This window comes from Apis dorsata, unplaced genomic scaffold, assembly GCF_000469605.1.
Source record: "Apis dorsata unplaced genomic scaffold, Apis dorsata 1.3 scaffold_360, whole genome shotgun sequence".
Classification (NCBI taxonomy): domain Eukaryota; kingdom Metazoa; phylum Arthropoda; class Insecta; order Hymenoptera; family Apidae; genus Apis; species Apis dorsata.
This window is the reverse complement of record NW_006263625.1, coordinates 9866-21960: the sequence shown is the minus strand read 5'-3', so window position 1 is coordinate 21960 and position 12095 is coordinate 9866. Positions and strand designations below refer to the sequence as shown.

The 12095-nt window shown below is 21.8% G+C and overlaps 2 protein-coding genes across 3 annotated transcripts; one reads left to right on the top strand and one right to left on the bottom strand.

The window, feature by feature from the left end:
- Positions 1–453: 453 nt before the first annotated feature.
- On the bottom strand, positions 454–8766 carry LOC102679835 (endoribonuclease Dcr-1). Its single transcript, XM_006618538.2, has 20 exons — positions 8574–8766; positions 8366–8481; positions 8115–8274; positions 7719–8014; positions 6486–7411; positions 6199–6377; positions 5809–5960; positions 5579–5720; positions 5288–5518; positions 4945–5124; positions 4647–4860; positions 4389–4561; positions 4138–4316; positions 3759–4012; positions 2528–3690; positions 1874–2446; positions 1584–1815; positions 1287–1507; positions 943–1108; positions 454–867 (listed from the first exon to the last, which is right to left on the bottom strand). The coding sequence occupies exons 1-20, from the start codon at positions 8631–8633 to the stop codon at positions 620–622; spliced, it is 5865 nt and encodes a 1954-aa protein (XP_006618601.1). The 5' UTR covers positions 8634–8766; the 3' UTR covers positions 454–619.
- An 841-nt stretch (positions 8767–9607) lies between these two features.
- On the top strand, positions 9608–11693 carry LOC102679701. 2 transcript variants are annotated; one of them, XM_006618537.2, is made up of 5 exons: positions 9608–9765; positions 10275–10356; positions 10906–11041; positions 11196–11251; positions 11504–11693. In XM_006618537.2, exons 2-5 carry the CDS (start codon positions 10282–10284, stop codon positions 11633–11635), a joined length of 399 nt encoding a protein of 132 aa, XP_006618600.1. In that variant the 5' UTR covers positions 9608–9765; positions 10275–10281; the 3' UTR covers positions 11636–11693. The 2 variants fall into 2 exon arrangements, with proteins under 2 accessions (XP_006618600.1, XP_031367767.1); XM_031511907.1 differs by having other exon boundaries at positions 9649–9769.
- Positions 11694–12095: the final 402 nt, after the last annotated feature.

Sequence of the window (12095 nt, the reverse complement as noted above, 5' to 3'; positions counted from 1 at the left end):
AAATTGTTTATTAATGTTTTAAAATATAAAAAATTTTTTCTTTAAATTTTAATATAATTTGTTAATATATAATAATTATTAAATAAATTTTAATGAAAATTCGAATATTTATAAAATATTTTTACAATATATTTATTGTATATAATTATTATAAAAAATCGTTCCATTTGAAAATATAAAAAAAAGAATAATGCTAATATTGACTAGAATTTTCAGAGAAAATTGTTACACAATTTATAAGGTAAATAAAAAATATCATTTGTAAATCAATCATTTATCATAAGTTAAATACAAGAAATACATATTCCATGATTCTTTTAAAATTTATAAGTACTTTTTAAATGATTATTGCTTTAATATTTACAATGTAACAATATATATTTATACTATTTTTTCAAAATTTTGTTTTTTGTAATGACAATAAATGATACTCCTTTAAATTTAGAAATCTATTTTATACCATCAATCTATTATATTAAGCTAGAATGCATAAAAATTGTTTATATTACAAATTCGTAAATATTTATGAACACAACTTTATAAAAATATATTTGAATAATAATAAAAAAATTCATTTTATTTTATATGCTTTTATTTTGATCTAATATTATATATGCCATCATAGTTTTTCCCTTGAATAATTTTGCATTCTTTTTAATTTTTTTAATGCACATTTTGCTGCAGTACATTTTGCAATCCTATAATTTCTTCCAATTCCTTTAAAAGATCCCTTACCAAAAACATCCACTGTAACTCTAACTCTTCGTCCATCAGCTAATTTTTCTGGTTTTCCAAATTTTGCTGTTTCAGGTTCTAATTCCAGTAATTCACGAATTGGAGATTTAGGAACATTTGTGCTAAATTGTTCTTTAATAAAATATCATACGTTTGTCTTTTTTTATAAAATATATATACATAAAACAAAAAAATTTGTTAAATTACCAATTTCATTTTTCATAATAGCATAATAAACACTCCATACTGCATCCAAGGACATTCCACTATCTAAATAAATTGCACCAGCTAATGATTCAAAAACATCACCTAATGCTTTTGGTACTTCTACATCTTCAGCTTCTTCGCATTCTTCTTCTCCAATTAAATAATACTAAAAAAAAAGTAAAAAGTAATAATAAAATATATATATGTATATGAATATAAAATATCTTATATATTGCAATATTGTTATATCATTCATAATGTTCCTGATTTTTGAAAAAATAAAATAAATCATTAATCTTAATTATTACTATGTTGTATATGTGAATTTATTCAAAGTTTCTTACTTCTTCACTAATGGAATGTCCATTTTCTTCTTGAATTCTAACGAAACGATTTATAACAATACTTAAACCAGGAGAAAGATGTCGAAAATATTTATGAAATCCACATCTCACAGCTAAAGAAGCAAATATAGTATTATTAACTAAAGCAGATCGTAAATCTGTTAAAGCACCTGGAGAATGTTGTCGAGCATCTTCATATAAATGTCTTGTTATTAAATAATCTAGAATTATAAACTTTTATATTAAATTTTACATAATTGAAAGTTAAGAGAAAATGAAATTATCTTCATTTATTACCTAAAACTGCATCTCCAAGAAACTCCAAACGCTGATAACAATCTGTTAATCTATTGGGTTGATATGATGCATGAGTAAATGCTTGTAACAGATAACTAATATCATGAAACTTATATCCTATATTTTTTTCTAATTCTTCATAACCATCAAGCATCAGTTTTAGTTCTTCTTCTGGGTCAACAATATATCGAAGTAAAGGATTTTGTGGTTCTTCCAATTTTCCATAACGAATCTTTAAAAATTAATTTAAAACACTTATTTGTTAACATAAATTATAAAATTATAGATACCTGTGTCCATATTGTTTGCCCCTTTTCATTTTTTCCTTTTACAAAAGGAGTGCTTCCTGGAATTCTATCTTTTGGCTCAGTTTCTTGAATAATATTAATTTCTTCTGTAGGTAAAACATGAATCCCTAACCAAGCCATGAAAAGTAATGCACCTCTAGGTCCACAAGCAATTAAGTATGCTCCAATTAATGCCTCGACACAATCTGCAATACTTTTATCAGGAATGCTATGTTGAGTAATTAAATTATATGGTATAAAACAACGCATATTATCTAAATTATTTGGAAGTGTTGTTTCGTTGCGATCAAGTTCATTTTTCATAACACCCAATTTTTGTTCTGTTTCTCGAACTAACTGAGTTATTTCAAAAGGATTTACAGCTTGTAAAGCTGGAATGTCAGCTTGATTCCATAAAGTAGAAGGTACACCAGATTCTATTAATGCTTGTTCAAGTTCTTTTGGAACATAATAACAAGGAGGTAACCAATTATCATGTGGTTCAAATTTTGTTGCTATCATGCTCTCACCCAACATTTTTTGTCTTCCTAATCTGTATAAATTTAAATTACTGACCTGTCAAAAAATGTCATTAGATTAAAACAAATTATAATTAATAAATCAATAAAATCAATTAATATTTTAAATTTTTTATACCTGTTTAGATCTTAAATGACTAAGCTTGCCTTCATGTATGTTATCATATGTACAATACAAATAAGTAGTTATAGCATATTTTAAGAAAGAATCTCCAATAGTTTCTAAACGTTCTAAATTAATACCATCATTTGCATTGGACATAGTTAAAGCTTGCAAAATTAAACTAGGACTTGGACCTGGATGATTTTCTAATTTTGGTTGAAAATCGAAGCTAAAAAGATTACTATCGAAATGATATGTAAATTTTGGTGTATTAGAATTTTTTTTAATTGGTTGTATAGTTTCATTATTATTCAATATTTCTTGAGTAAATTTATCAACCACAGTTTCTACATAAGTTTTGTATTTATAATTTGGTAAATTCTCTTCAGAATGTAAGCTAAATGAAGTTTTTCTTTTAATTACAATCTTATTATCATAAGGTATAAAAGATCCATTTTGTTTTATTTCACATTCTTTAATTTTAGCAAATTCATAATGAGCTAATTTATGTTTTGTAATTAAAATTTCGCTTTCTTTTGCATATGACCATAAAATTTCATCCGAATTTTTTTCAGTTTCTAATAAATCCAAAATTCTCTTATTGACTTCTTGCTTTGATATTTGTTTTTCATCTTCTACAGCTTCTGCAACATTTTCTCCCATATAAGAAATTCGCAAGCCCCTGTTTTCATCTTCACTTTCGTCAGAAGTATCAGCAAATCCATCACTATAAATATCATCTGATTCGTAACCATCAAAATCTGATTCGCATGCAGGAGATCCATATCGAATATCATTCCAATTAAATTCATTTGGTAAAACAGTCACATTTAGAGGAAATGATTTTAAATTATTTGCTCCAAAATCTAAAGAATTCATTGCCATATCACTTGACCAAGTACCAATTTCTAATTCATTTTCATCATTTGATATTTGTTGTTCTGTTTCAGTTACTTTATCATTCGTTAGTTGAAATTCATAATTACTTTCATTTAAATCTTTTTTATCTAATTTATATAAATTTTCTGTAATATCTTTAGATATATTTTGACATTTGGTATCAATTGCATTTGTAGAATTTAATTCATTTCTAATTAATTTTGCTTTTTCAGATTCTTTAGATTTTTTTAGAACTTCTGCTAAACTCCATCCAAAATCTAATGCTGGCCATTCAAAATCTAAAATATTTTCACATTAAAATCAATAATAAAAATTAAAAATAATTCTTATATTATTTTATAAATACCAGAATTTAAATTTTCTTGTCCTAAATTTATCATTTGAGCAACTTGACATCGTATTTGATTAGCAAGTAATAAAGCATTAATTCTATACAAAATACAAGGTAAACAAACTGCTTGTCTCCATAATGAAGCTGGAAAGGGATGAATTGCACATAATTCAGCAACAAGGATTTGTTTTTGTTCCAAATTTTCCCGTTTTGCTCGTTTTGTTTCTTCACTACTTGTTGGTAAAGCAACACCTTTTCGATTAACATACCTAAATAAAATTTTTATATAAATATAATACAAATATTAAAATATTATCATAAAGTATCATTATAAATATATTCAAATATTATTCAAATATTATAAAGAAAATCATATATTTTCCATAATATTTACCTTGGTGTTAAAAAATTTAATCTAGCTGATGTATGATCTACATCTAATAAAGGTTGGTCTAAATTTTGTATTTGTATATCATATTTTTTTAAATAATATTCTTCAAAAGTGCCATAATCATTACCAGGAAAAGAAGATTTAGGATTCAAATTTGTACAAATTTCAGCAACATAAAAATACTAAAACAAATAAAAACAAAGATTTAATATTGCAATATTTTGTTTATAATTGAAATGTACATATTAAAATACCTGAGGTTGATCCTGACTTCTATACCAAGGCATAATTACTGCATCATGATATTTTGATGCATCAAATTTAAAATTTTTTCTGGCTTCTTCAGGAATTTTAGTTGGTCCTGTATTTCGATTTTTATATATACATTCTAAAAAGTTCCAATCTACAGCAATGTCAGATTGTTCATCTATCAAAAATAGATTTGTATATGCAATTTAAATTGCAATTTAAATTTAAATTGAAATATAATATCTAAAAGTATTCAAAATTACCTAATTTTACAGGAACAATCATATATGAATTTTCTGAAGCATTAGGATCAAAGAGCATCAAATATTGTTGTAATCTTAATACATTTGTAAAAGTATAATTAAGAAAAGTAGCAATTTTTTCTACTTGCATTTCATTTAAAATTATAGTCTGTTTAGTAAGTTTCAATTTTACATGAACTTCTCCAGATCTAGTATATATAGGAAATGGACATAACTAAAATAAAAAGTTAAATATTAATTATATTTTATATATTAATATTATAATATAATATTATAATATTAATCAAAACATTTATACCTTAGGAATTTCTTTCAATGTTATTATACCAAAACCAATAGCTGATTCTTCAGGTGGATATATACGTCTTCCTCTAGTATTTTGTTCTTCAGGTAAGGGACAACTTAACACTAAGTTAATATGATATAAATAAGAAGGAACTCCAATTATTGGTCTACAATCTGTTAATGCCTCAGCTGTCTAAAAAGAGTAATTTGATATTAAGAGAAAAAATATTGTAAAATATATATTATTATATATGTTAAATATATATTATAAAATATATATGTAAAATATATATGTATATATATGTTAAATATATATGTAAAATATATATTATTTTTTATGTTAAAATAGATAAAACCTTTTTATAATAATATTGTCGTCGTTTTGTTGTTCCTGGTCGAGCTTCAGAAAAATCTACTTTACTTTCATCTGGTAAAGCAGGCACTTCTGCATCCTCTGGTTTAGCTTTAAAATTTTCTTTCCCAATAGGTAATAAATTATCATCTATTTCATTTTTTCTATGTAAATCAATACATAATTGTAAAGCAGCCATTCGTCTTGCCATAGCTTTATTAGGCATAGGATATGACTAAAATAATAATAATTTAATAAAAAATTAAATCTTTAAAAATAAAAATAAAGCACTTACTGATACAATATATTTTACTGGAGAATTTATAGGAAGTCGTAAAGAACATATATACATAAGTATATTATCAATACTCATTTCTTGAATGGACCATTCTGGAGTTAATCTTGTAAAAGTATCACTAGGTAATTTTGCACAATATCTATACAAATAAAATTTTGTAACATAAAATAATTTTTTAAATTAACTATTAAATGTTTTTATTTTTTTTTTTTGTTATTTTATATTACCTGTTTACTAATGATATAGCAGAATTAAAAGTAACTTTAGGTGCATCACCTCCATCAAGTGGTTTATAATGTGGTATCATAGCAGCATACATATCTGCTTCATTTTCTTCTTCTTCAGATGGTTCGTTATTAGAACATTTTACTAACAAAGTCTACAAAATAGATTGATGCTCTTCCATTAAAATTTTCGACTGGGATGGACACAGGTAATGAACCACATTAAATGGCTGATATTAAAACTGGTACACACTGAAGTTTATGAATAAATTAAATCGAGCAGATAATATAATCATTAATCAAACATCAGATCCAGTTCATATATTCCATTAAATTTTATCATAAATTAATAATTAAAATGATTAAAAAATATAATATGTCATAATTTGATACCTTTTCTATGTAATGGTATTGAGCTAATTGCCATACGTACTCCTTTGACATTTCTTGTGATACCAATAATACATACAGGGCATCTGGAGCTCTTGCACGACTTTTACATTGTACATAGGATTGATAAGTTTTTGGAAAATCATATCTCATTACAAAGTTACATTTTGGAATATCTATACCTAAAGAATGGAAATAGAATATTAATATATATTATAAATTATTAGAAAAATATTAATTAATTAAAATAAATTATTATTTAATAATTATAATATTTATTAATGATAAACCTTCTTCTAAAATTGAGGTTGAAATTAGTATATTACATTCATGTATTCTAAATCTTTTCAAAACTTCTTCTTGTTTTCTATGTTCTATTTCTAAATCTTTTGAATAATTAATATCATCAATATTTTTTTCAATTGTATAAAGAGGTGATAAAAAATGTAACTCTTCATCATGCATTGATATTTCATTTAATAAATAAAATAAGACTTTTGCTACAAATGCTTTATCTACAAAAATTACTCCACAAAGTAAATCAGGATCTGTAATGCCACGCATATGTCGTTGTGCTAAAAGTGGTTTTTTGCAATTCTCCTCACTACTTTTCCAATTACAATCTAATTTTTTAGATTGCATAAATTTATCTTTAATAGAATCCCTATTATTTGTTGAAAATTTTCGAGAAATATTTTCATTATTTATTTTATTATCAGTATTATTAATATGTTTTGTATAATATGGTGTATATGTTTTCAAAATTTGTAATAATCTATGAACTTTTGTAGTAGTATATTTATATATTTTTTCTTTTTCAGATAAAACTTCAAATGCATTATCACATAAAGCTCGTATTTTTGTAAAAACAGATGCAATCATATTTAATAACAAGTAATGTCTTTCATAAGGTGTTTTTATTTTTAATTTTTCCGTTAAAATTAAAAGAGCAAATGCAGCACGATCTGCACACCATGGTCCAAGAGTTTCTAATATATGCAAAAGATCTTGCATCATTTCAAATGGCTTCTCTGTAGGATCTGGTATTTTTTGAATATCTTCATAAAATTCTTCATTATAAATTTCAGTTGGATCATAACGATGATCACGTAGAAATTCAATAGCATGCAATATATGATTTTCAATAGTAATATGTAATTCTCCTTTCTCACTTTTAGCATATTCTACTACATATTCTTTAGGTTTAGGACTATACCTATTTAAAAAAATCACTATTTAAATAAAAATATTATACATAGAATAATTTAATATTATACTAATATAATAGAATAAGCAGGATGAATTGTATAATTTAAATATAATTTGTATTTTTTACTTTATTATGAATAAAAAAAAAATACAGAAAAGAAAATCGAATAGTATGAAATTTTCTTTATAATTTTTCTTCCTTTGTTGTAATTATAAGTTTAATAAAAATAATAGATCTTATAAAATTCAATATTTTTTTATGAATTCATATATTTTAAATGTTAAAGTTATTTTGTATATTAAAACGTACATACCGTAATATAGATAATATATCACTAGCTGTTTCAACTTCACATTGAAATGTATTTTCTACTTTTTCTATTTCTAATCCTAATCTTCCAGGTTCTTGTGTTAAATTAAACAATGGTACAGCTAATCCAATGATTCTGGGAACATTATTACATGATAAAATAGTTTGCAAAATAAATTTTAGTTGGCTATTGTTTATAGATTTATGGCACTCATCAACTATGACTAGATTTATTTGATGAGGTAAAATTTTTTTATCTGCTAATAATTGTGCACATGTCTTTGAAGTTGTAAGTAATACCTAATAAAATTTTTTTAAATAGAAAAAGTTAATGAATATCTATTATATTATTAATATACAATTAATTAAAAATTTTTTGTAATATATTAATGTTTCTTACATGAGAAATTTCAAACTTTTCTATAAATTCTGCAGTTGGACAAGTGTCACATAACAATACTTTTAAATCTGTTAATTGTTGTATGTAACTTGCTTTTATGGTACATTTTTCTTCATCTGTCAGTATGTATAATGATCGTTTTCCTCCTTCACTTAATAATCTAAATTATATAATAATTTTAAAAACTATTTAATAAAATAACAAAAATAGCTTAAAACTTTATATATAAAAAAAAGTAACAATAATATTACCTTCTATTATTTGTTGCAAATTCTTGAATTAATTTTATAACAAGAAATGTTTGTTCATAATTTTTTCCTAAACAAACGATTATATCTTTATCTTTAGCAGCATAAAATAATTCTACCTAAAAATAATTTATTTTTAGTATTTAAATTTATTCATTATTTCTATAAAATGTGCAATATATTTTCTTAAAATAATTTAGAAAATTCTTACTTGATATTCTCTAGGTGTAAAAGATTTTGTATAAATTTGATCGTTTAGTGGAAATGCCATGGAATCTACGATTCTTGTTATGTTAGTAATATAAAATTGTTATTTTTATTATTTTATATATAAATAATATGAAAATTTATTATTTAGTCCTAATTTAAATTTTATATAAGGTTAGTATCCAGAAAATTATCATATACACTCAACATTTAAATAATATATCATATTATACATATGTGTATATATAGATATGTATATGAAAAATATAAATCAAAATTTGATTGGATAAATAATTTAATTTAAAAACTTAATAATATTTCAACAAATATTATTCAAATTTTTATATATTTAAACATAAATATTAATAAAAAATCAATATTAATAAAAAATTATTAATAATTTTATCATGTATAAGAATTTTACCCCTATACTCTATTACAAATCAAGTTGTCCGAAGTAAACAAAATCACGTGATCAAAATCCAAAGAAATTATAACTGAATTTTCAATCTTAAAATATTATGAATTTTATATTTAAAATAAATATTAATAAAGGACATTAAATTTTCTAAAATAAGAACAAAGTATTCGAAAAAGATTGACAAATAATTTCCAAAATAAACATTTCTAAATATTATACATTTTCATGAAAATAATTAATCGATATAGAAAAATTAATATTATTTGTTAAATAAAATATATGTTTTATTAATTATATTGTTTTAAATATATATATATATATATTTAAATATATATAATATTTTTATGATCGATTATTATGATTAATATTTTTATTTTTGCAATTATAACTTTCTTTTATAATATATTATTAAGTAATATTTAATATAAATAAAAAATCTGGATCTAAGATAAAAAATTTAAGATAAAAATAAAATCAATTAATTATTTTATTATCATTTTATCGATAAATTGTATTATCATTTATAGATTTATAATCAGAATTACTAGATAAGAACGATATACTTATCTCCTCTATCATTAAAAGTGGCTTAATTTCCTTATGGCGAATTTCTACAGGAAAAGAATATGTGACGTTATATTTACTGTTATTGCTATTGTTAGCAAAGATATGTCACGTGATCAAGTTTCTACTAAAACTAAGCGACGCATCGTGTCACTCTGCTATAACTGTTAATAACTTCGAGCCAAGCTGACCAAGATCCTTTTAAGCGTGTGTAAGTATAATTTTCCGCGTTTTTATTTCCTAATATATTAAATTTTACTACATATTTAGTTTATAAATATAAAATATTTTTATAACTTTTTGATATTATCTAAAATATTAAAAAAAAATGATTATTTTAAAATTAAATATGGTTTTTTAACGACACGTGTCAGTCATTCATTCTTTATATGATTTTATATATTTTTTTTACTTATTTTTTAAAATTTTTATTTTTACTAGATATTTACGTTTACTTATATAAATTTTAATTATTATTAATTTTTTTAATTACTTTAATTTTTTAATTATTTTTTTTAATAGTTTAAATTTGCGTATATATTTATAATCCTTTATAATTTAGTTAATAATATTAATAATAAAATTAAAAATAATAATATAAATATAAAATATAAAAATAATAAAATTAATTTTATTAATCTTAAAAGCTTAAAAAATTATATATATTTCTTTTCAAATATTTTATGAAATTTTATGAAATATTATTTTATTTGTATAAAGAGCAAAAATGCAGTTGCACATTAGAGGAGAGCGCACGACTGTGGTTGAATCACACGAGAATGATACCATCGCAGATTTAAAGGTATAGTAAAAATTTTATATTTTATATTATTTTAAGATATAATAAATATTTTTCATTTAAAGAATTATTTTTATACTAATATTTTGTTAATATTTTTATTTTGTAAAAATACATAAATAATTTGTATTGTTATAAATATTATATTTATTTAGTTGTTTGCGTTGATGATAATTCAGAGTCAGAACTTTATGTCTCTGGAAGGAGCAACAACGCAATATTAAATGACAAATTTATGAGCTGGTAATCAAGTAAATATATCTTGATTTCCATTCGCAATATTTGTCAATAATTATAAATTAAATTAAATTTCAAAATTTAAAATAATATAATATATAGGATAAAATAATTAAAAACTCTTATTTTTTTAAGTGAAATAATAACTTTTACTTATGTTTTTTATTATTTATTTAACAAATATTTAAAAAGTCTATAAAGATAAAATATTGCTTTCTAAATGATAATATTGATAAATCATATTAGATTAGATTTTAAAAATTTTATTAATTGAATATAAGATGATAATATAAATTTTTTATAATTCTTTTCCAGAAAAAAATCGTAGAAATAAAAGGTGCTGCAAATATAGATTTTAATCTATATTGTTCTGGGTTTTTATTACAAAATGATAGTTTAGTTGGAGATCTTATATCAAATGTTTTAGAGTTAACAGTTTCTCTTCCTGGTGGTAAGTTATAATGAAGAATTTTTGTATATTTCATAAGATTTATTTTAATTATAATTTTTTATCATTATTTAATTTTATTCATAATTTTCTTATTATAAGCCTTTAAATATAAATTTAAAATTTATATAAACAAAATATTATTTTAATATTTAAGGTAAAGTACATGGATCTTTAGCTCGAGCTGGAAAAGTGAAGGCTCAAACGCCAAAGGTAATTAAATTATACCAGTTATAATCATATTGCATTACAGTACAATTAATTATTACAATTAATTTTATTGATTTCTTACTAACTAAAAAATTAATCTGTATATTGATTAAAATTTGATTAAGATATTTAATGGTGAATTTTTATTTATATACGCAATATAAAATTTTAATATAATACATGAAATTTTTTTCATAAAGAAAATATTTATTCTTTGAAAAATTTATTAAATTATTGTTTTTTCTCATTATATAGGTAGAAAAGCAAGAAAAAAGTAAAAAAAAAACTGGCCGAGCTAAGAGACGGATTCAGTATAACCGAAGATTTGTTAATGTTGTACAAACTTATAGTCGTCGTCGAGGACCGAATGCTAACTCAAATTCATAATTGTATTTATATGTATACATTTCATGGTTATGAAAATAAAATAAAAAATTAAATATAAGGAAGTTTTTATTTATTTTTTGTAATTATATTAACATTTTTGAATATTAAATAAATTTATTCATAATTTTTTTATATCATATAGTTTCAATTACGAAACATCAGTTGTATTCGAAAATATAAGAAATATGATATTTTTAATTTTAATTACTTAATAATTAAATAGGAAATATTTGCAAATAATAGATAAATGTTATGATTATGAAATAAATTTTATACTTGTTTTACAAAAAAATTTTATATATATATATATATATATATATATATATATGTATGTATATACATATCTTATATAATTTTATTTTAATTATTTTAGTTTTTAAAACATTATACATAAATTTACATGTTTAATTTAATAATATAACTAGTAAATAATTTCTTGACGAAAAGTCAATTGAGTATA

Bases quoted from the DNA above. Each gene is read 5' to 3' on its own strand.
- LOC102679835 (XM_006618538.2), bottom strand. From the start codon at position 8,633: ATGGCATTTCCACTAAACGATCAAATTTATACAAAATCTTTTACACCT. The intron at 3,691-3,758 runs GTATTTATAAAA...AAAATATTTTAG, and splicing joins ACAAGAAAATTTAAATTCTG to ATTTTGAATGGCCAGCATTA. The intron at 868-942 runs GTAATTTAACAA...ATTTTATTAAAG, and splicing joins TATTATGAAAAATGAAATTG to AACAATTTAGCACAAATGTT.
- LOC102679701 (XM_006618537.2), top strand. From the start codon at position 10,282: ATGCAGTTGCACATTAGAGGAGAGCGCACGACTGTGGTTGAATCACAC. The intron at 10,357-10,905 runs GTATAGTAAAAA...ATTCTTTTCCAG, and splicing joins ATACCATCGCAGATTTAAAG to AAAAAAATCGTAGAAATAAA. The intron at 11,252-11,503 runs GTAATTAAATTA...CTCATTATATAG, and splicing joins TGAAGGCTCAAACGCCAAAG to GTAGAAAAGCAAGAAAAAAG.